Genomic DNA, 24,765 nt, shown 5'->3' with positions numbered 1-24,765 from the left:
TCTGCTTAGTGGCATTCACTCCATCTGGTTTGAACACACTTGAACTAGCGAACTTAGTTCTTTTAATACTGCACATTTAGGGCAGGAAACAAGTGATGGTGAAAGAAAAAAGAAAGAAAGGAAAGGGTGAAAAAAGGAAAAGAAACAGCACAGAGGTGTGAGCATTTAAAAAAGAGAAGGTACTGTGAATGCTTTCATTTGTTCATTTACTTATTTTTTTAAAGAATGGTACCGTCTTTTTTTTTTTTTTTAATAATGCCTTGCCCTGGGGACACAAAAGACTGTTCATTATTTCAGTTAGAAAAGGTCGAATTCAATCATGTTCCGAAACTTTTCGACAGACCAAGGAAAAAGACCCTTACACGGAATGATGATGACACCCTGGGGACTTTAAAAACCAGAAGGGATGGGTGGCCCAGTCCCATTTTGCTGTCCCCAATTCCATGCCTTTCTATAAAAGTTTAAAAAACAGGAACCTTTACACATGGGGACTGATTGGATTCATGTCAATCTTCCATCTCCCACCCAGCTGCCTTCAAAGACCCCAGTCTACCCTGTAGCCCACCTTGTGCTTCATATTTTTTTGGCAGAAACAAGTACAGCTTCACAAGTAGGGTCTAGCTTTTAATCACAGGGTTAGGTAACATGGCCCCTTCCTTTCCCAGAGAATCCTTTCAGGTCCCTGTTTTCTCCTCCAAGGGAACCCAGATATTGATGGATCTCTTGGGGGTGAGGTGAAGGGAATCCATGGAAAGGTGTGGCGAAGGGTGGTAGTTCCCCAGTCTTTTTTTTTTTTAATTATACATATATATTTTTAAAGCTCCACGGGGTGACGGTTGAGTGAAAAGTCCCAGACAGCATATGCTCCTGTCTAGGATACTCAGCTGTCCTGGGTTGCCAGGTTCTGGAATGTTCCTCCTGGGGAGGCTAAAGCCTTTTAGGCTCTGACAGTGTGTCCTGCTGAGCTATCTGCCCCCAGAAAGTCCCTTACTGACCAGAGGCAGCTATGTGAACTTCTTGCCTGCACGCCTAATGTGTTTCCCTAGAGATTCTGTCTCCTTTCCAAAGTCTCTGGAGCCTCATTTCTCCTCATGCTTTGGTCAGAAGGAAGGCCAGTACACCTTCTAAACTGAGAGGAGCTGGTAAATGCACATTTGGGCAATTTTTAAAGTCATAGAGCCTTGGGGACTCAGGGTGTAGTAGAGGCTGGTGCCTTTGACATTCCGTGTAAGCACACACTGGGGTGCGCAAGGTAATGGGAGCTGCATTCAGGTATGGTAAAAACCCAGGTGTCTCTAGTCTCGGGGGTGGGGTGGGATGGCAGAATTCCCTGGAGCCTATGTGTGTGGGCACCAGAACCTTCTCTTTTGGAAGTTCTTTCACTCCTGCAATGTGTTATTTCTTTTTTTTTCTCCCCCTTCCCTTTCTCATATTTCAAGGTTACACATCTTTCTCCCTTGGGACCTGTAGCTAGGTTCTCCAGGGAACTGTATCTTAGCGCCAAATGCCCCTGGAATTACACAGTTTTGGAGAAAGAAAAAAAAAAAAGGCAGATTGGAGTGAATCCTTTAAACTTGATTCTCTGTGCCATTGAAATCCTGAAGGGGTTAACCCTTGCTATTCGCTTTCTAAACTCTTCATCCTAGCTTTGACAAAAAAAAAAAAAAATACCAACAGGTGCAACTAGAATTCGTGGGGATCCTCTTCCCTGCCCCGTCTCTGCCAAAACCGGTGCCAAGGTCCGGCTTCCCTCTTTCCTTTCTTTCACCCAAGCATTAAGAATGTATTGTTGCAGCTCCCACACTGAAAAGATTGTAATTTTCTTTTATGATATCTGGCAGGATTTGAAACAGATATTAATGGAGACATAAATAGCACATGGAAGGTATTGAACATAACTGTTTAATGCAAGGAGGTCGTACCAATAGGAAACTACGCGGAGTTGGGGTTCATTCATACCTTGAACACACCAAACCCCTTTTTGTCCCCATTCCTGCCAGCTCACCTCATTTGTAAATGGTATAATTAAAGAAAATCTTCAACAATTTTTTTTTTTTGGTAGTTTTTAGTTATGCCTACGGTTTCCCCTCTTTTCCTTCTTCTCCTGACCCTGGAGGTGGCAGGTTTCTGCGGGCGGGTGGAAATGGCAGGCCGGCTGAACTGCAGCAGGAGGCCGGAAGGTGACAGCCGACCTTAGGGGAGGCCGGAGGTCTCGGGTGTCAAATGCCTGAGTTGGCTGGACTTGGGAAACTGGCAGAGCGATTGTTGCTATTTGGTGGTAATAAGTGACAGAAATGTCCCTAGGATAGCAGCTAGTATCGGTCTTCCCTCAAACTAAGAAAGAAACAGCTATTTAGGAAAGCGGAAGCCGCAGTAAACTTCAGTAGTAGAAGCCTTGGCAGATTTTCCAAGTTCAAGACGATTCTCACTTTTTCCCCTGAATCTTTCGTCTAGGGATCAGTCCTTCTCCTACCTCGTTAGCAGAGGGAAATCATTACCTTGAAGTTTGTAATTTTCTTCTCTACTCTTGTTTTCCCCATGGATGCCATAAAGAAAGTCCTGCAGTTTACGGTGGGACAATGCTAATAATAGCTATGATACAAGCTTTCTGCTAATGCCAACAGAGCCAATTCCTTGCCCCCAAGAATCAATTCTCTGTCCAAGACTTTTCATTTCTTTCTCTTTTTTTTGGGGGGGGGCGAGGTGTCTGCTCCCCTCCAGCCTCTTGTCTCGCTCCCCGCCCCCCACTGCCCTTCCCGTGGCTCCTTTTCTCCGCCTCCTCGGCGATTGCCATCTGACAAGATCTCCAAATCAAAGTGATAAATCGCTCCAAACTTTTTTTGGCGGCGCTGAGATGTTGGAGGGGCGTCTAGCGCGCATGTGCGAAGGTGTCCAAACTGACAATGCTAGAGAGATAGCGAGTGTGGATTGAGAGAAAGAGAGAGAGGGAGGGAGAGAGAGTGAAAGACGGAGTAAGTGTGGAAGTGTGTGTGTGTGTGTGTGTGTGTGTGTGCGCGCGCGCGCGCGTGTGTGCGTGTGACAGAGGGAGGGAGGGGAGGAGGGAGAGAGAGAGAAAGAGAGAGAGAGGGAGAGAGCAAAAGAAGGAAAAGATCCAAGAAAAAAAAAAAAAACCAACCACACACCAGCGGCTGCAGGACTGGGCACAGCATGAGATCCAAAGGCAGGGCAAGGAAACTGGCCACAAGTAGGTGCAATATCCCTTTTCTACTGGCTTTCCCCCCTCTGCCATCTTGCATATCTGTCTCGTGCGGGGGGGGGGAAGAGGGGGGGGGGGAGAGAGAGAGAACGAACGAGCTGCTGCAGCGCCGGGCCCGGGGTGGAGGGCAGACGCAGCGCAGTCCCCAGCAACCTGCCGGTTCCAGCCTCCGCGCCCGGGTTGCTGGCTTTGGGTGGCAGAAGAGCCCGGGCAGCCCTGAGCTGGGCACCGGGACCAGCTGTGGCAACTTTGGGTGGGGGTGGGGGCAGGAACAACAGGGTGGGAGGGAGGAGAGAGCGCGAGAGTGAGCTTGGAGGGCTGGGGGGGGGGGGGAAGAGGAGAGTGTGTCCCCCTCCCCTCCCCTTCCCCCAGGTGGGGGTGAGTCAACTCTGGCCAACCAGCTAGTCCCGGGAGTGGGAGGAGGGTGGGGGGAGCGGGAGATGGGGGCGGCGGGGCCGGGAGCGAAGGGAGCCTCTCCGAGCCTGGGTTTCTTTTCTGGGCTTTGGGATGGGTTGGCGGCGAGGAGGGAAGCGCCGCGGTGGAGTTGGGAAAAGTTGGCGCGGCGGCCGCTGGAAGTTGCGCGGGCGATCGGGCTGCGGCGAGCCGCGGCTGCGGTAGTGGGCGCTGTGCGCTCGGTCCTGCTCGGCGGCGCGGGCTCGGTCGCGGGGCGGCGGGAGGAGAGTGCCAGAGACAAAGCAGGGCAGCCGTCTGGGGATGGGGGCTCCGGCCTGGCGAGAGAGGGAGGGAGGAAGAGAGAGTGAGAGGGGGTGGGGAGAGGAGAGAAAGAGAAGAGACCGAGGAGAGGAAGGAGAGAGAGAGAGGAGAGAAAGAGAAGAGACCGAGGAGAGGAAGGAGAGGGGGAGACTGAGAGATGGAGACAGACAGACAGACAGACAGACAGACAGACAGACAGACAGAGAGGGAGAGCGAGCCAGCTAGCTCCCGGCTCCGCGGAGCCCCGGGCAGGTGGGGAGAGAAGCCGCCGCGCCAGCGCTGGGTCGTGCCGGGAGCCCAGGGCGCACGGCCAGCGGGGACAGCCGCCGCGGGAACCGGGCCGAGTGGGCGCGCTCCGACCCGCGAACCCGGGGGGGCGGGGGAGGGTGGCTGGAGGAGTGCCGAGTGACCCCCAGGGGGCGGTCTGCCGGAACTCCTGGCGGTGGAGAGGGCACGGCCCAGCCTGCCACTCTGGGTGCTGCCGGGGTCCCGGTCAGCCATCCTCCCCGGCGCCCCCTGTCTGCCCGGCGCGGAGCAGCCATGGTCACGCGGGACAAGGGCGATGGGGTCTGCGGGGGGCCGACGGGACCCCATCCCACCCCCTCCACTCCTTCAACGAAAGGCTGGGGGCGGGGGACTCGCCAAGGCTGTGCGGGAACGGCGGACAAGACCCGCCCTTCAGCCGAGACGGTGGGCGGCGGGGCTGGGTGTGGCGGGACGCGTCTGCGGGGAGTCGGATGGGAGCAGTCCGCAGGTCCTCCCGCGGGGTCGCGGCTGCTGGGAGAGGGGACAGGCCGCCGCCTGCTCGCCCGCTCTTGCTCTTGCAGAACCCAGAACTCTACTCAAGTGATTTTGCTTGTGGACCGGGGAAAGGAGATGTGGGTGGAAAGATTTTCCCCAGTAAAGCCCCTGGCGTCCCCCTTCCCGCCCAGTCCGTTGCACACAGGAACCCCGCGCCGCGCTGCAGGCGCTCCACGCCGCGCCGCCCGCGGGACCACGCAGCAGCCGTGCCGGGAAGTCGCATCTCCCGCGCGCGCAGCGTCCCGGACGTTGTCATCCTAGACGCTTCTCCATTTCACACACACACACACACACACACACACACACGCACTCCCTAAAGACTCCCCCCCCTCACCGGGTCTCAGGGGGCAACCTAAATATAAAGCTGTCTGGGTCATTAGTCTTATTTCTTTTTCGGATGTCGCTCATTTCGCTTTGCTGTCTCACTGCACCAGTTTAACTGTCCTGTAGGCTTTTAATTGAGTTTGATGTCTTTATTTTCATCCGAGAGGGAATAAATGCACATATATTTGGCGGAGGCTCGAAGGCTTCAATTCCCTGTAAAGGTTAGGGGTGTGTGTGTGTGTGTGTGTGTGTGTGTGTGTGTGAGAGAGAGAGAGAGAGAGAGAGAGAGAGAGAGAGAGAGAGAGAGAAAGAGAGAGAGAGAGAGAGAGAGAGAGAGAAAGAGAGAGATTGGGAGGGGGCAGGGAAGCTGTTTGGACCGTGCAGAAAGTTGTGAAATGAAAACTAAGGCTTTGCACCGCGCCTCCTGGCCGGGCATCTGGCAAAGTGAAAGCAGAACACGAAATCTTTGGAATTTTCTTCAGCAACACCCCCCTCTCACTCCCAGCTATTTTAAATTGCCAAGCAAGCCCACGCTGTCATATTAAAATGACACCTCCCAGTCCACCCGATACCCAAACTACACCTCGTTTCTGATCTGATGTTATTTGTCCTTCAGCCGATGAGAGAGACATTTATTTTGTCTCCCCTGGGGAAGGTTGGCCCACGGACTGTCTGAAAGCTTGTTCCGAACTTCCAAACTTTGCCTGCTGAGTCCCAGGTTCCTGCTTGCAGGACTAAAGCCTAGGTTTCTTCAGGCGCCTTCCTCAGACACAAGCGCTGTTTTGTGCAATTTCTTCTGTTACCATCTAAGTAATAAAGGAAATCATATTTAAACTGCGGGCTTTTGCATTTTAAAGCACTATTTCCTTTGGCTGAGCAGCGCGTGCAGACTCCCGCAGTCAGTTACCTAACAGAGACCTCGCTGCTCTGGTCGTAACGGCCTTCTCTCTCTCTCTCTCTCTCTTTCTTTCTTTCTTTCTTTCTCTCTTTCTTCTGGGTTAAGAAGAGGTAGCGTGAGCAGCCTATTTTCTGGAGAAAACTACCCTCATCGTGGCAAAAGTGAACATTACAATGGATACAAATCACACAGAAATAGTTGTTTCGTTATTCCTTTTGTCTTTTGTAAATTCCTCTGGTAGTCATTAAGTCCAGCGTGGTCCTGGCCACCGTTTCGCAGCTTATGGACAGATATGTGAGACCGCATACCTTGAGAACATCCCCTGAAGCTACAGGGCATTCTGAGTACACAGCCCGGCTCCAATTTGTAGGGCTTATTTTTACACAATGGGTGAAACTGACAATTTCGTTGCAAACTATACGAGAGGATTTAAAAGTTAAAATTAAAAAAAAAATACAGGAGAACTCAAGAAGAGGTACATATATACTGTGAAAGCCTCTGACTTAAATATTTCTACCTTTAAGACAGGCCAAGTCTGGCAGCGTCTGGAGTCTTCTCAGCCGGTTTGATTTTTAGGCAATTCCGAACTGCACCTGGGCCTTGCCAGAATTGCCAGTCGCAACCCCTCCTGATGAGTGGGAAGTGAGGTAGAGTGTACCGTGCCTATCTACAGCGCACAACACTGAGGGGACCCCCGCCCTACTTCCCAAACTGATAACAGGCAGGATTCCAATCACAGCAATGAACCAGTTGCACGGAGTAACCTCTTTGGCACCCCCACCCCCAAGTCTCATAAAGATGCAGAAGGTGTTGATGTCTGGGAGACCTTGGTGGCTAGGTGGGGAGGGGTTTGTGGGGCGGGGTGAGGCGGTTCTCATACTTGATCTTGATTTTCAAACAGGCTCCACGTGGGAAAGGTAGATGGCTACACTTCCTTCTGCCCTTAGACACCTTTCCTTCGCCAGCCCCGCTCGTAGGAGAAGGAACGTGGGGCAGCGGTCTGGGCACCGCTGGCTCCTTGAATGTCTGCCTCATTTGGGCTTCCATTCATCCTTAAGAAAACTGAATTGAAAGAAAGTGTTGCTTTTAAAGTATGCATTTACTTGTTTATTCCAGGCTGCTTTGCAGGAGTAAAAATGTTCTCCCGGAGGAGGCTGAGGCCCCTTCTAGGAAGGCGGTTTATTTGCCATTATCCGACTATTACCCGGGCTTAGGGATTCTTTCTTTATTACATTTGGCAATTTGAGCACAGTGTTCCTGCAGCAGCGTTTTGCCGAGTTTAGTACCCCCTCCCCGTCCGTGTCTGTGTTTAGGGGAAGGTTAATTACACATTTCAGTCTCCCCTCATCTCCAACTCCGTGGGAGGGGACAGCTCATTACCTTCAAGGCAAGGCTGGAAGGCAAGGCTGTTTTACCTAGGTTTTTATTCGCAGGGAGAGCGTGTGTGTGTGTGTGTGTGTGTGTGTGTGTGTGTGTGTGTGTGTTGGGGGGGGGTCTCACGGCTTGGCGAAGGTGTTCCTATGACAGTGTCTAAGTGTGAATGAGCTTGGCTTTGAGGGACGCTGCCCACGCAGCCTTTTCCAGCCAAGGCCTTTCCCTGTTGGGGGTGGGGGCTAGTCTCTTCTGCTGACATTCGAGACTGAAGTTTACCGAATCGAAATTCACTAGTCATTCTACCAAGTTTTTTTTTGTTCCCTTCTCTTCATTTTCTTGGAACATAATGAGCCTTCTAAGCAGTTTCTCCTTAAACATTTGAATGTTTGATTGTTCGTTTTGTTTTACTTTTGGAAGTTGAGGCCAGGTTAGTGGAGGCTACAGCTCTGACCTGGAGGAGGAGGGCCACAGCTGGGGTCACCTGGGTGGATTTTCTATCAGCTAGGAGGGCAGGGGAGCACCTATTAGTTTCCATCTGTATGCCAACTCCATTGCTTCTCTTCTGACATCTCCCTACCATATGCTGGAAGCCCATCGTGGGGTGGAGGGACTTTCCTGATTCTGGTCACTGGCTCTTTCAGGGTTGCCAAGGTACCAGGAGCCACTCCGAGTTCCATTCTTTGGAGCCCACTACACATTTAGAGAATGTGACCCGTTTGTAGCATGCCAGTGGGGGATGCAGAGGTCTCAGGGGAGACAGGGCTCTTGGTGTCCATTGTGAAGTACCTCTCTGCATTAACTCTCTCATCACCAACCCCACCCCCCCCAAGTTGGTCTCAAGGATTTGACCAAACTTCTCACAACTACAACCTCAGGCTGCTGCGAAGCCCAGCACACAGCTCCCTCAGAGGAGCAGAGTATTTCATGACAGTGTAGACACACAACCAAGGTACTGGTGAACTCTTCCGCAAAGGAGAGACCCACACTCATTCACTCCTTCTGCAGGACGACTTCCTCTGTGGCCCCTAAGTCCCAAGTGAGAAGCTTTGGGGAAGGAGATGGGATAGGAGGGGACAGGCAGAAACCAAATGATGTCAGGCACTTTTTTTTCTTTCTTTCTGGAGTGGTGGTTAACCCTCCAGTAGAAGTTGCTGTCTAGGCATTTTGCTTTCTGGTCTGTGGGGTCTGCCTTTCTTCCCCTGAGAGGCTCACTGTGAATTCCCTCATAATTTCCCCACTCCACCAGCCACCATCCTATTTCTAAAATTAGATGCCCTCCTCTTCCCACTCTTCTGGACTTCTGAAGAGCTTAGCAGGAATTCTCAAAGAACCTGGCTGTGTAGTGAGGGCAACTGTGAGGAAAGAGGAAAAAGAAGAGGGAGAGATTGGAATACCTCCCCCTTGCTATATGGAAGAAAAAAAATAATTGTTGCCCACCACCTTTGCTTACTTGCCATACAAGAAACTTCAGAGATGTTTCTGCACAGGGAAGAAACTGTTTACAAATCTCTTTCGAAGTGTGACATATTGCTCTAGTTCAGCACTAAAAAGCTAAACACACTTATCCTCCTTTGAAGTGCCCTGGCTGAGGCAGCTTATTTGAGAGTGGTTCAGATATTACTGTGGGTATAACTAATGGCTTCTACCTTTTTAGCTCAAGTGGGAGGAGAGAAAGGCCTGAATTCCTTGTCCAATGGGTCCCTCTGGAGACTGGGTCCTGGCTCCTGGCCAGTGCTGTACAATGTCAACATTGAATATTTGAATTCCCAGACTCCATTTAACAAGTTTCTAAATAAATAAACTCATTGTGCGTCTGTGTTTAAAATTATTTCACCTCTTTCATAAAAGCTTATTACATTCATCTTTTGACTTGATTTTTTTTAAAAAAATAAACAAACAAACATAGCTTAAGGCACTTTAATAACCAGATTTTTACAATATGCATGTATCTCAAACTATTCTTTGCACTTGGGACTGGGTAGGAGCTCTTAAAAAGGATCTTGAGCTTCTTCTGTGTGATCTGAGAGTGAAGTATAATAAAAACAAAACCACGCAGTTCAGAAAGTCAGCGAAATAGCAATCGTATCTAAAGGAAGGCTTCATTATGAAAACAATGCCTTGAGTTCTTTGACAATTTTGAATTCTGAGTGTTTCAGGGGGCTTCACTCATGTGGCCTTAAAGAGTATTTGTATAGATACCTCCCATTCCTCAGAGGCTCCAAAGGCAGGTGTAGAACTCTGCAATAGAGTTTTGTTTTTAGGCATTTTTTTTTCTGCCTCCATCTTTGTCAATTGAAAGGAGTAGATACATAGATATTATCCTTGTATTTCAGTTTGGTCAAAATTCCACATGAATCCTACCATTTTATTAATTTCTCAGAGCATTTTTGTCAGTGCTTTTATGCAATTGGGACATAGTAGTTCTAAAAAGTGCATTTTTAAAAAAAGGCAAGTTCTAGGCCTCCTGCAAGTATGGACTTCATCTGGAGTTATTAGGAAAGAAGGTAGAATTTACTTTAATTTGTGTGTGTAAAGTACACTATTAAAAAGAATGGGATTTGAAAGGGCACATAGCAAAGCCCATAACATTTAGCTGGTAATGTGGAAAGCTCAAAGCCAAGAAAAGAAATATCACCAACCCATTGAAACCCTGAAATAGATTACAATGACCTCAGTCATTTTCATTTTTAAAAATAATAGCCATGATTAAAATGGGGGGGGAGTGTTTTAGTTGGAACCGTTCTCCTCTGCATTATTATAAAAGCTGCTTTGTGGTTAAAGGACCATTTCATTGTAGAGAAAAAAATGCAAGGGAATTTTTAATCAAATTCCTGACTCTTTAAAAGTGTTCATTCTTGAATTACTTTTATTTTTGATTTTAGTTATTTTTTAATTTAATTTTTATCTTTTTTTACACATCTGAGGTGGCAGCTTCTTTTATGTGATCACTGAGGACCTCAGGTCTTTTATTTGAGAGAGAGCTAGAGAGGGCGGGAGAGGGAGAGAGAGAGAGAGGGAGAGAAAGAGAGAGAGAGGGAGGGAGGGAGAAGGAAAGTGGTTCACCAGGATCTTTAGTCACTGCAATCGCACTCCTGTTGTATGTGACACCTTGCGCACATGCACGACCTTGCGCACATGCACGACCTTGTGCATGAGTCCCCTTGTCTGTCTGGCTTATGTAGGATATGGACAGTTGAGTACGGGTCCTTAGGCTTTGCAGGCAAGCACCTTAACTGCTAAGCCATCTCTCTAGCCCTTGATTTTAGTTGTTTTATTCAACAGCAAACATGCTTTTGGCTTGTATATTCAGCCAAATCATTGGCTCTTAACTTTTATAATAATTCTGAAGGAGAAATTTATTTGGAAGATAGATGCTATTAATTCTTTTAGTAAGCACCTACCTAGGGGGTCAGTGACATGTAACAGGAAGGACTAAAACTTCCTTAACCTTGTTAAGAATCTGCCCAGGGAATTACATTTGTATGTCACTGTTGTTCAAGTGTTGACATGTATTTATTTATTTAACTTTCTTTCTCTCTTTCTTTTTTTTTCTTTATCAAGGTAGGGTCTTATTCTGGCTCAGACTGACTTGGAATTCACTGCAGTCTCAGGGTGGCCTCGGTACTCACAACAATCCTCCTACCTCTGTCTCCTGAGTGCTAGGCTTAAAGGCGTGCACCACTATGCCTGGCTCAAGTGTTGACATTTACAAGTCTTGGTATAGACAGCAGTTAGTAAAGTTTGGTGATATTTTATATAGTACATATCAACAAAATCCTGTTGTGTACTAGGTCCTGGTTGTGGCAAACCGTGAGTCTCATGAACACCTCAGATGTGAAATGTACACAGCTGTGTTTGAGTGCAATATAATCCCTGATTGAATAGCTGGGTCAGCTTCAAGTTACTGGATGCTTCTTGTGAAGTGGGAACAATAATGTCTAGGTATATTTACTTGCGTAGTAGGAGTAATGATGACACTCCTACACCCCACAAATTTGTCAAGTGAGAGCAATGATGCCACTTCTATTTCTGAGTATCATTACTTGCAAGGTTACAGTAATGATACCACCATCCTCCTTGAGTATCTTTAGTCCTGGATGTGGGAACAATAACATCACCATCCCAGGGCTGCTGCGAGGGTTCAATGGGGGGGGGGATATTTTACAGTATTTAATTCTCATGGTGTCAGTCAATAAATCTTAATAATTTCCTGTCTGATTTATCACAAATTTTTTGATGAGGAAATATCTTTTTTCCCTTTCTAGTCTATGCTCTAATCTACTTTCAGTTTTAGAAGTATTTACATGTCTATAACAAACATTTTGTTTGTCTTCTAAAGAAATATGCTCTTGAATAAAGGAAGAGACTATTGAAAAGCCGAACATTTGACCAGGCATGATGGCACACGCCTTTCACTCCAGCACTTGAGAGGCTGAGTAGGATTGTTGTGCAGTTGAGGCCACTCTGAAGCTACAGCATGAGTTCCAAGTCAGCCTGGGCTAGAGTGAGACCCTACCTCAAGAAAAATTGAGCATAAGAAAACAATTTATGCTAATCCAAACTAGGTGGTAAATTTATCTGAAAACGTGAGAAACTTGCTTATTTGTGTGTGTGTGTGTGTGTGTGTGTGTTTAAATACAAAGTAATTGAGATTTCAACTTTTCTCTATAGATTTTGGCATTGTGTAGTTACACAGCCAAAATTTATTTACGCATGTGTTTCAGTTGTCATCAGAATATAGCCCTTCCTACACAAAAATGTGACTTTTAGTGGAAGAAGCTTGCAAGTCCTTTCATTATCTAGCTGGGTTGCTCCTCCCCAAAGGATGAGGCTGGACAAAAACCAAATTTGTCAACTCAAATTCCTATGATGATTTGCAGGTGTGATATTGGAGCAAAGCAAGCATAAAGCCCTGTCCTATTTTTACTTACTTATTTATTTACAAGGAGAGAGCTGGGTATGGTGGCGCACACCTTTAATCCCAGCACTAGGGAGGCAGAGGTAGGAGGATCACCGTGAGTTCGAGGCCACCTTGAGACTATATAGTTAGTTCCAGGTCAGCCTGGATTAGAGTGAGACCCTACCTCAAAAAAGAAAAAGAAAAAGAAAAAGAAAAAAAAAAAAAGAGAGACAGAGAGAAAGAGAGAGAGAGAAAATAAATATGGTGCACCAGGGCCTCCAGCCACTGCAAACCAACTCCAGATGCATGTGCAACTTTATGCATCTGTTGATACATGGGCACTGGGGAACTGAACCTGGGTTGTTAGGCTCTACAGTCAAGTACCTTAACCACTGGGCAATCTCTCTAGCCCTTTATAGCATTTTTATTTAATTTTGAGCCTGGGCCTTTGTGTTCCCGAACAAGAGGGAGTGGTTGGGTGTTGTGGCAAGCTGGCAGCTCAAGTCTTTTCTGAAGCTGGCTTCTGCCCCACAGCTTTAGCTTGTTGCTGTCTTTGGGCAAGGCGTGGAGTAAGGGCATGGGCCCAGGTCTGCCAGCTTTTATGGGAAGGTACAAATTTGGATGTTTTATATGAATCTTCTTATTTTAAAATGCTAGTTGAATCTAAAAAATAATTCTGCAGGTTCAACCAGACCTCTCTAACTACACTGGGATTGCAAGGTCTAGAGTAGTTGATTTCTAAGGGGTCTCCAAAATTCTTTACTCATCAATGTTTCTGAATATACCTTGTGCTGTTCTTGAATGTACCTTGTGTTTTTAAGATCTGTATCTTTCTCCCCATCTGAAAGTTAATGTGTGCATATGTGTGTTTTGATAGGTGGAAGTACTTATTGCAGAATCTGATTATCTGGCCATTTGTCTAGGAAAAGGGTCTTTGCCAGCCATGTTGTGTCTTTCTTTCCCTCCATGCTGCTCATCATTAATTGGTTTTAAAAAAATAAACAGAAGCATCCCCTCTTCCTCTTGGAGCCACCCACTGATCTTTCTTATTTCTTATTCGACCCAATTCAATTCAATTCTTTGATTTGTGGGCTAGGCGGTGGGGCATTAAATCATGAGGAGACAGTAGTCTGTGGTTTTCCCCAGTGGGAGAAGTCATTTGGCTACTGTGGGTGTTCAGAGGAAAAGTTGGCCCCTGCCCTCCTAGAAGGTCCAGATGTCATACCCTGTACATCTGTAACTGAAGAGCTTCATGATTTTAAAGACCTAAATCAAAGTAAGATGTAGAAACTGTTTTGTTTTAAAGGTATGACTGTATTATTTGACAAGAGTGGCTCTCATTGCAAGGAAGGTTATGTATGTTCAGAGAACATTGGAAAATAAACATATCATGCTCTGTTTATTATCATGAGTTGTATTGCTGTCACAGGAGATAGGTGGACAAAATGTCCTGAAGATTAAAAAGATGAGACATGGGCTGGAGAGATGGCTTAGCGGTTAAGCGCTTGCCTGTGAAGCCTGAGGACCCCGGTTCGAGGCTTGATTCCCCAGGTCCCACGTTAGCCAGATGCACAAGGAGGCGCATGTGTCTGGAGTTCGTTTGCAGTGGCTGGAGGCCCTGGCGTGCCCGTTCTCTTTCTCTCTCTCTCTACCTGTCACTTTCAAACAAATAAATAAAAATATTAAAAAAAAAAAAGATGAGGCATGGTGATGGAATATCAGTATGTTGGATTCTCCCAACAAAGGTTGTACTGACTAATTTACTAAATCAGTGCTGTTGTCACTGGGCTTGTCATTAATGAATACTGTCATGTCAACTAACATTGTGGGGAAAATTTTAAGATAATGCGATTTTTTGAAGAATATTTGAGTAGTGAAGAGCCAGGTTTGTAATCACTATCCCTGAGTCATAAGATATCTAGCTCCCAGTTTTGTATCTAAGGCTGAAGTCTAAATTCCTTCTCACACTTGAGTCTGAACAATGTGATCACTTTGCGTTCAAGTCCTGAGTTAGATTAGCCTGGGGTTGGTTCCTGGCATCACTGCTCGCTGGCTGGATAAAATGAAAGCAAGCTACTTAATCCTTCCTTGTTCCAGTTTCCTTCCTAAGGGACAGGGAATACTTACATCATGTGAGATTTGATCAACTAATGCATTAATAATGTCTTCAATAGAAAAGCTTAACACATATTTGTTATACTTAGTGCATGGCTATGATGTGTGTGTGTGTGTCCATGTGTGTAAATGCAGGGACACGTGTGTGGAGGTCAGAGGACAACTTCAAGTGTCAGTCCTCACCATTTACCTTCTTTGAGATGGGGTCTTTCATGTTTACTCCTTTGTTTTCCAGGGTGTCTCTGCCCCTCTTCTTGCCATAGGCACACTGATATTACAGAGTCTGCCACAGCATCTTGCTTTTAGATGGGTTCTGGGCATCCTCAGCACTGCTGGAGCCATGATTTCTGCATGCCATTTCATTCCAATTGTATGGAATTTTCTTGAGTTACCACCATTTTGGCAATTCATGATGAATTTCTTGTCTTCACTTATATATCTTCTTTGTTTTTCTGGCTAAACTGTAAAAGTCCTGTGGACTCCATGTCTGTCTGGTGCCTAGTTCTAGGTTCTGCATATGGCAGTTATCAATACAATTAGGTGATGGTGGTTAGCATTGGGCTTTGGTGGATTATGTGAACCCTTTCAGTTTCTTTGCTTGAAAAACCTGCACAGTTAGGTAATGTCAGCACTAGAACTCAGGGATATCTGACACTTTAATTGCATACTAAATCCACAGTTGGCCTGTTTTGACAGTGATAAACCACCTGGAAAGCACATTTGGAAAGTAGAGTATTATTCCTAATTTTCACCAATAATGTTCCTCACTTTGCCAGGGTAGGTATACCTCATGGCTCCTCACTTACATCACAAATTGTTATTGATCCACACTTGACCTTAAACTCTGCACTGGAGAATGTCAGTGGATTCGAGGTGGAGATGGTGAAGCTGTTAGTAGTTAATGCACTCATGTAATTCTTAAGGATTAGGGAATATTCATCTCACAAAAGTCACTAGAAGCCAGGTCTTTATGTAAATCCCAAGTCCTGTTTGTACAGTGTTGATACACATCATAGCAACAAGCATTTTGTGATATATTTTAATGTTCTTAGTTAAAAGTTAGCAGATGATTATTACATTTCATTTTAAAATTTTATTTATTTGAGAGAGAGAAAGACTGAGAGAGAGAGAGAGAGAAAGAAAGAGATAGATAGATAGAGAGAACGAATGGGTGTGCCAGGGCTTTTATCCACTGAAAAGGAACTCCAGACACATGTACCACCTTGTGCATCTGGCTTATGTAGGTACTGAGAATTGAACCTGGGTCTTTAGGCTTTACAGGCAAGCCCCTTAACTGCTAAGCTAAGCCATCTCTCTAGCCCTGTATCTCATTAAAAAGTATTTATTTACTTATTTGTGCATGCAAGCATGTGTGTGTGTGTGTGTGTATGGGTGAACGTTAATGACCTTCAGACATATGTACCACTTTTGCATTTGGCTTTACATGGATTCTAGGGAGTAAAACCCAGTTTGTCAGGCTTTACAAGCAAGTGTGCAGAACCACCTCTCAGCCCTCTTTTTTTAAAATTTTTCTTTTTAATTTATTTATTTGAGAGCGACAGACACAGAGAGAAAGACAGACAGAGGGAGAGAGAGAGAATGGGCGCACCAGGGCTTCCAGCCTCTGCAAACGAACTCCAGACGCGTGCACCCCCTTGTGCATCTGGCTAACGTGGGACCTGGGGAACCGAGCCTTGAACCGGGGTCCTTAGGCTTCACAGGCAAGCGCTTAACCGCTAAGCCATCTCTCCAGCCCAACTTTTTTTTTTTTTATTAACAACCTCTGTTGTATCTTATTTTACTGAACTTGAATTAACCCTACTCTTTCAATTCTGTTCCTGGCAGGAAGTGTAAGCAGGACTTCTCCATTCCTTTACCATCCCACCTTCATTCAGTTTTTCACATCTTTCATCTGTATGGAGAAAAAATGACCATTCGTGCTGTGGACAACTGTCATCAAGCTTGAACCATTGCACGATTTCAGCTCCAATTAAGTGTCTTTCATCAACATTGGCCAGATGTGACTAATTGTCCTATTGCTAAAAATGAAAATTAATGGGAACCCTTTAAAGGAGGGCATAGACTAAGAGCTTGTATGCTTTGGTGTTGACCACAGGTTGCACCTTTGGTGGGAAGTATGAAATTAAGTCATGGTGGAATGTTTCAGGATACAATGATACTAGCACAAATAGTAATGGGATAGCAATTCACAGCATAGTGTAGATGGAATAGCAATCTGCTTAGGGGTATGATTTGTGATCTTCTTTGGGGTCTCAGACTCCTGAAATAATCTGATGAAAGATAGGGAATCTCTTTCCAGAAAGTGCTCAGACACATAAATATTTTCATACCATACCATTTTGGGAGTTCATGAACTTCTAAATCTACTTATAGATATTAAGGTGTTTATCTCTGGACCCAGATTTGAGTCACCTTGGTATATTTATTATAAAGCATCTTAAGGTCCATAACAATCATTTAAGAATACCTTATAAATGTTATTTTATTACAAAATTTGTGTTTCATATATGTTTAAAAACTATAGGGATGTACAATGTGGAAAGTGAAAGTTTCCCGCAAATTTTCTCCCTCCATGTGTTAGCACATACGTATGTATATGTTTACAACTTCTACAGCATCTAGTGCTAACTTTTTATTGACAGTCTCCACATGGATACACAATGGACCATGATCATAATCTCTTCCCACCACCCTGTTTTGTCTCTCCTTCCCTTTCCCCACTACACTGAATCACTTCTTCTTTCTAATGAATCCACTTCTTTCCAACTAATTTGATGCCATCATTTTCCTCCTCCTGTTAGGCAGATCTTCTGTAGGTAGTATCAACCACTGTGAAGTCATGAGTACCACAGCCACTTTGTGTCTCTAAGACAGTATTTTTAAAAAAATTTTTTTGTTTATTTATCTGAGTGCAACAGACAGAGAGAGAAAGAGGCAGAGAGAGAGAGAGAGAGAGAGAGAGAGAGAGAGAGAGAGAGAGAGAGAGAGAGAGAGAGAGAATGGGTGCACCAAGGCTTCCAGCCACTGAAAACGAACTCCAGACGCGGGCGCCCCCTTGTGCATCTGGCTAACATGGGTCCTGGGGTATTGAGCCTCAAACTGGGGTCCTTAGGCTTCACAGGCAAGCGCTTAACCACTAAGCCATCTCTCCAGCCCCTAAAACAGTATTATAAGCACTCCTCCCCTTCCTTTGGCTCTTACAACCTTTTTTCCACATCTTCTACTCCACCTTCATTCAGTAGCTTGAAGTAGCTCTTTTAAAAAATCTCACTATATATCCCAGAACCTTTCTCATGTCCATATGTGCCAATCTAACCCATTCTTTCTTTTTTTTTTTTAAGTAGATTTTCACTCTAGTCCAGGCTGACCTGGAATTCACTATGTAGTCTCAGGGTGGCCTTAAACACACAGTGATTCTCCTACCTCTGCCACCCAAGGGCTGGAATTAAAGGCATGCACCACCATGCCTGGCTCTATTCTTTTCTTTTAATCGAGAACTTTAATAAATGAACATATTTTAATTTGATCACAGTCCAGTACCATTTTCCTCTTTTGTCCCTTCGCCCCCATAGACAGCCAGTCTCTACTGCTTGGATATAACACATTTTTCTGGGCTAGTCTTCTAGCTGATGATGACCTTTGGGTAGTTTCCAGTTTTCAGAACATAAGAGACACAGAAGTTCCTCCTCTAACCAAGGATCTGAGGGAAAATGAAAGTGAAGTCTACAATTAAAGGAAGCTCACGGTTCAGGGTGAAGTGTGCTGGCCTGTGAGACAGGGGCACAGCAGGGCTTCCTGGAGGTCATTGAGGGCTGCCTCACCCTGTCAGGACAGATCAGGTTTCCAAGCATCTTTACCGCCCCTAAGGATCAAGGGTCTAAGTCCAGAGCCAAGGTACATCTTTGTAAGATTCCCTGTGATACATCTGATATTTCAGGCTGAAGGAATTCTTTTGGACCTCATCTTCACGCCCCATTTCCACCTTCTCCTGCTGCTGGGAAGTGTGACTGTGGGCTGTAGCTGAGATCAGTACACATAGCTCCAACTGGATAAGCAAGTTGTCAAAGTTTCAAATCTATGTTTTTGTGATTTCCCGGTTGGTGTGGTACATTATTATCACATTGCCTTGTATACTTTATTTTGTGTGTAAGTAAATAAATGTGGAAGGTTATCTGAAGCCAACATTATCAATTAAGTGTATTGATAATCTTTAAAAAATTGCCCACAAGAACTTCTAACCTTTGAATTGTAACTACCATTTTTATAGCAAATTTCCCCCCCCCCCCCCACCTCTGGGTAACCAGACTATGAGGAAATTGTTATAATGGAAACTATCTTTTACTTATAACTATAGTATAAAAAAATGAAACAGTATAATGTTACATGGGAAAGCCCATCAGATGCAAAACTCCATTTTCTGATTATAAGTTTTAAACCAGGATAGGCAGACTTCTGAAAAATGGTTTTCTTTGGCAATGATGTTGTTTATTAAACATGAAAAATTTCTGAAAAAATCAGCTCAACCCATTCCTTATACAGAAGGTTACAAATGAGAAATAGCTGGGCTGTGGTTCTATATCATACTACTTTGCTTATTAAAGCTCTTTGGATTATGTCAGATTAAAAATATACTGACTATTTAAATTAGATTTGAGGGCTGGAGAGATGGCTTAGCAGTTAAGCGCTTGCCTGTGAAGCCTAAGGACCCCGGTTCGAGGCTCGGTTCCCCAGGTCCCACGTTAGCCAGATGCACAAAGGGGCACACGCATCTGGAGTTCGTTTGCAGAGGCTGGAAGCCCTGGCGCGCCCATTCTCTCTCTCTCCCTCTATCTGTCTTTCTCTCTGTGTCTGTCGCTCTCAAATAAATAAAAAAAAATTAAATTAGATTTGAACAGATACTATACAAGGGATTAAAATTTTATATTATTTATTTATTTATTTTTTCAAGGTAGGGCCTCACTCTAGCCCTGGCTAACCTGGAATTCACTATGTAGTCTCAGGGTGGCCTTGAACTCACACTGATCCTTGTACCCTCTGCCTCCCAAGTGTTGGGATTAAAGGTGTGCTTCACGATGCCCAGCTTGGTCTTTTTAGTCTTTTATTTGGTATGTGTGTGTGTGTGTGTGTGTGTGTGTGTGTGTGTGGTGTATACACATTTGTATACATATGTGCATGTGCATGTGTGTGTGGAGGTAAGAAGAGAGCATTAAGTGTCTTCATCAATTGCTCATCCTTTGTTTCATTTAGACAGCCTCTCATTTTTTTTGCCTTTTTTAAAATTAATTTTTTATTGACAACTTCCATACTTATATATAATAACCCATGGTAATTCCCTCCCTTCCCCAACTTTCTCCTTTGCAACTCCACTCTCCATCATACATTTCCCCCTCTCAATCAGTCTCTCTTTTATTTTGATGTCGTTATCTTTTCCTCCTATTATGATGTCTTGTGTGGGTAGTGTCAGGCACTGCAAGATTATAGATATCCAGGCCATTTTGTGTCTGGAGGAGCATGTTGTAAGAAGTCCTACCCTTCCTTTAGCTCTTACATTCTTTCTACCACCTCTTCCTCAATGGTCCCTGAGCCTTGGAAGGTGTGATAGAGATGTTTCAGTGTTGAGCACTCCTCTGACACTTTTTCTCAGCACTATGGTGCCTTCTGAGTCATTCCAAGGTCACCACCATCAGAAAAGAGAAGCTTCTCTAACCAGAAGTGAGAGTAGCATTAATATATGGTTATGAACATTCAAATAAGTGCTTAGTAGGAAGTTTGCTGAGCATAATATATACATTTAGCCAGATACCAACAGATGTTACACCCCTAGGGCTCATGACTACTCCTTTTGTAGGTTTTCAATATCAGGGATGTATTCCCTCCCGTGGAGTGGGCCTCCAGTCCAATTAGAGAGTGGTTAGTTTCCCCCACATGCCACTATTGCACCCATTGCCCCATTTGGCCCTGGCCAAATTTAAGGCTTGCAGTATCCACTGTTGAGTATCTCTACTGGTGATTTCTCTCTCTCCTACTGAACTGCATGCAGCGTAGCTTTTTCCAGCTTTCTGTCAGCTAGACTACACATCGGAGACTAGCTCAGGTAGAGCTGCCATTTTTGTTCAGACTGACTGACCTGTGTGCCCCAGTAAGTTTTTGGTTTTAGCCCCACAGGACCAGGATTATAGGTGCTCATGGTTATGCTCAGCTGTTTGCATGGGTGTTGGGGAATTAAATCCAGGATGAATCAGGCCTTCATGCTTGCATGGCAAGCTTTCTTAACTGTTGAGCTATCTTTCTAGCCCCTAAATATTTTTTTTATTAATTAGTTTACTGTTCCTTAGAGTAAAAAATTAGCTTCAAGTTCATTTTTTTGTGTGTATATGCATTAAGTAAGGGTGTTTCATAGGGGCTTTAATTAATATTTTCAGAGAACATTTAAAACTAAGTGAATTATATTGAGCCAATAAATGGTTGTTGAGTGGCTAGTATGTAAGGCACGATGAACAAAAATATTAGTAACTTTAAAAAAAGCTATCAAGTATCAGTATTACACACACACACACACATACACACGGTCCTATGTATACCCCTGACAACAGCTTGGAAATGGAGAAAAACATGGTCCTGTGCTTGTGGCTGGTTATCAATGATGACAAAGGAGTTCCGTGAACTGGTAGCCCTGTCTACCTTTTCCAAAAATTTGTTACCCAAATATTTTATTAACATTGTGAAGTTCCATTCCTGGGAGATGTCAGTTTATTTCATGTATTTGGAATATTTCAATCCTGAAAATAATACTGTACCTTATATCTCTTAATGCAGAAGGCTTTGTCTCCCTCATTAAGTGACTTACATGTTAATACAGGTAAAATTTTTGTTTAATATATTTTAAAACAAACAAAAACCAAGTCCCTTTATGTATACTTGCTGTTGGTAACCATCGTGCATGCATTCATCCAACAGCTGTTTAATGAGCACCTGCTCTTTCAAGTGAAGGGAAGGCAGCATGATGGAACCACCCAGACTCGGCACTAGCTCACATGGAGCGAATAGTCTTTTTTTTTTTTTTTTTTTTTTTTTTTGAGAGAGTCAGAGAGAGAGAGAGAGACAGAGAGAATGGGCATGCCAGGGCCTCCAGCCACTGCAAAGGAACTCCAAATGCATGTGCCACTTTGTGCATCTGGCTTACGTGGGTCCTGGGGACTCAAACCTGAGTCCTTTGGCTTTGCAGGCAAACGCCTTCATGGCTAAGCCATACCTCCAGCCTTGGAGCTAATACTCTGAAGGAGGAAATGCAGTGGGTCATGTGCTTCCAGACACTATCTTATGTTATGAAGAAGGAACACATGTCAATGTCCTAGGATACCCAGAGGCCTCCAGTCAGGATGACTCAAGAGGGGACATTTGAGCTGGGAGTTCAATGAGGGGGGTCTTTATTATTTGCACAATGTGTGGTATTGACACTAGAAGCATGGTAGGCATGTCGACTTATTTTGTTTTTCTTCCTTGGCAGAAGCAGACAAGGTGTAAAAGTGATCAGTAAGATGAATTTTGTGGTGTGCATTTATAGACATCACATAGAAATTTAACTGACTTCATGGGCTAGAAGCCTGGGAAAAAAATGTTTATGCATCTTCTTTTATAGATAGAGGGAGCTGGACTTCTGTGTTTAATCTGTAAACACTGGTTTAGTGGCAGAATCAGAAAATATATTAGATTTCTGGATCTATAATTCAGTCCAGTTAAACAAATATTTACTGAGCATGTATGTTGAGAGACTCAAGGCAGGCTTGAGAGAGAGCTCACTTGGTAAAGTGCTTGCTTGCAAGCATGAGGACCTGTGTTTGATCCTCAGCACCCACGTAAAATGCTGGGCATGGTGGTGTGTGCCTGTAATCCCAGTGCAGGGGAGGTGGAGACAAGCGGTTCCCTGGGTCTTGCTACTCAGCTAGTCTGTCCTAATTGATGAGCCCCAGATCAGTGTTCACTGTTTTCACCACTGATGACTTCTGTCTCCTGTAGGGCTGTATGCAGTGCAGCTTTATCTGGCTTTCAGTTGGGTGGTCTACAGGGAGAAAGTTTTCAGCTCAGCACCAGCTTGATTTCTTAGTGACCTTGCTACCCAGGTATGTGAAGTCTTCAGCAATAGGGTCTTATTATCTGTTACTTGTGGGAAACCAAGGGTCTTGGTAATAACCTGTGGAGTTTTGGAGGCAACAGAGACCTCCCTGGCCAATAACTCACTAGAATGTATCCCGTCCCTGACACTGAAAATTTTCTAATAGCAATATATGGCTTCTGGATGTGCCATTATTCAAAAGAATAGGTTTTCATATCTCTTATTCAGAATATCTTGAATTTGGATTGACCTTTCCCCCATCCTTCTCTCTCGTTTTTAAAAATTAGTTTTGTACTCAGTGAATACAGTCAAGTTGGTACCATTGTTAGCCTCCTTCCTGTTCTCCCCCCTCCACAGGAACCCTTCTTGTTGCTTGCTGGGGTATATGGGTCATGCATTGTGGGGTTAGCCATGAGTTATGGGTAGGAGGAAATGTCTTTGTGTATCATGACCCAACACATGGCTCTAACATTCTTTCTACCCACTCTTCTGCAAATTTTCCTGAACCATGTTGGGTTCATTTTAGGTCTGTTTCAGTGATGAGGTCTTGAGAGCCTCTGTTTCTGGATATCTGGTTTGGTAGGGGTTGATTGTTCTCTTTGTCTATCTCCTTCACCTTTGTGCTGGTACCAGGTTCACCAAGAAAACAGCACTCTTGTTTATTTCCCCAATTATTCTTAGTTTCAGTTGGGGTCCTTTTGAGGTATGATGGGTGGTTCTCTCCTTAGGATCTGTGTCTATTGGTAAAAGAGAAGCAGATTCTCTAATGGAGAATAAAGTTAGCACCAGGTAAATGTGATAACCCTTATTGTTTAGAGAGAATTTAATAGGTGTAGGCCCTCTTTTAGCCCATGATTGGTGGGCGCTTAATGATAATGGAGTCCGGGCCCATTTTTAAGTATGGTTCTGACTTGTTTCCCAGCTCCAGCTATGGGTTTCATTCCACTGAGAAGATCAGTTAGCCAAATCAAGAGCAGTTGGTTTCCCACCATGGCTATGCGCTGCTATTGCACTTGGGTGAGCATCATGTCAGATTGTTTGCTGCTAAGTAGATTAGACCATGAGTTGCTTAGACAGATATTGGTCAGTTTCCCCCAGTCACTTATGTAGCACCTTCTGGCACTATAGGTGCTGACTGCCTGGGGACTGACTCTCTTCCAGCCATGGCACTCCATGTTATTTGCCAACAGCATATGGTCTTCAGCAGTAGAGTCTTACCACTAACCTTTGATGGGTCATCATGTACTCTGACAGAAATCTGTCTTCTTTTGGGAAACCTTGTAGGTCTCTGATCAAAGCTTATTGTGGATGATACTGGGAGTTACAGGTCAGTGCCCAAGAAGAGAGGGAAGAAAAAGATAAATAATATAAAAGAGATAGTGAGATGAGAGAGAAGGGAGAGGGAGAGAGAGAGAAAGAGAGAGAGAGAGAGAGAGAGAGAGAGAGAGAGAGAGAGAGAGAGAGGAAGGGAGAGAGAAATAGGAGAAGATTAAGCTTACTGGCCTCTGCTACTGATTTTTGGTTCCAGCTCACACACAAGTCTAAACATGTGTTGCTAGGATCCACATATGAGAGAGTACAGGTAACGTTTGGCTTTCTGGGCCTGGGTTACCTCACTTAATATTATCCTTTCCAGATCCATCCACTTCCCTGCAAATTTTATAATTTCATTTTTCTTTACTGCAGAGTAGAACTCCTTTGTGAAAATGTACCACATTTTTATTATCCATTCATCTGTGGATGGATATGTAGGCTGGTTCCATTTCCTAGCTATTGTGAATAGAGAAGCAATAAACATGGTTGTACAAGTATCTCTAAGGTAGTGAGAAGAGTCATTAGGATATATGCCCAGGAGTGCTATAGCTAGATCATATGGTAAATCTAGTTTTAGCTGTCTCAAAAATCTCCACACTGATTTCCACAATGGCTGTACCAAACTACATTCCCATCAACCATGTAGAAGGGTTTCCCTTTTTCCACATCCTCTCCAACATTTATTGCTATTTGTTTTCTTGACGATAGACATTCTGACAGGAGTGAGATGGAATCTCAAAGTAGCTTTAATTTGCATTTAGCTGATAGCTAAGGATGTTGAACACTGTTTTAGATGTTTATATATCATCTGTATTTCTTCTGGTGAGAACTCTCTATTTAGTTCCATAGCCCCCCCCCCTTTTTTTTTTGGTCTTTCGAGGTAGGGTCTCACTCTGGTCCAGGCTGACCTGGAATTAACTCTGTCATCTCAGGGTGGCCTTGAACTCATGGCGATCCTCCTACCTCTGCCTCCC

General features: G+C 44.7%; 1 protein-coding gene across 9 annotated transcripts in view; it reads left to right on the top strand.

Annotated features, from left to right (window-relative positions):
- Mecom (MDS1 and EVI1 complex locus) overlaps positions 1 to 24,765 on the top strand; it is an 806,791-nt gene that overhangs the window by 148,086 nt on the left and 633,940 nt on the right. For 8 of the 9 annotated variants that reach the window (XM_045161395.1, XM_045161388.1, XM_045161386.1 and 5 more), the window contains exon 1: positions 3,125 to 3,205. The exons of the other annotated variant lie outside the window; for it this stretch is intronic. In XM_045161395.1, coding sequence (XP_045017330.1) covers positions 3,169 to 3,205 — 37 coding nt within the window. In that variant the 5' untranslated portion in view covers positions 3,125 to 3,168. Of the gene's footprint in view, positions 1 to 3,124; positions 3,206 to 24,765 lie in introns of those variants that run through there. 9 annotated transcript variants of the gene reach the window in all.

This window comes from Jaculus jaculus, chromosome 11 (genome assembly GCF_020740685.1).
Source record: "Jaculus jaculus isolate mJacJac1 chromosome 11, mJacJac1.mat.Y.cur, whole genome shotgun sequence".
Taxonomy (NCBI): Eukaryota; Metazoa; Chordata; class Mammalia; order Rodentia; family Dipodidae; genus Jaculus; species Jaculus jaculus.
This window is presented reverse-complemented; position numbering and strand designations above follow the sequence as displayed.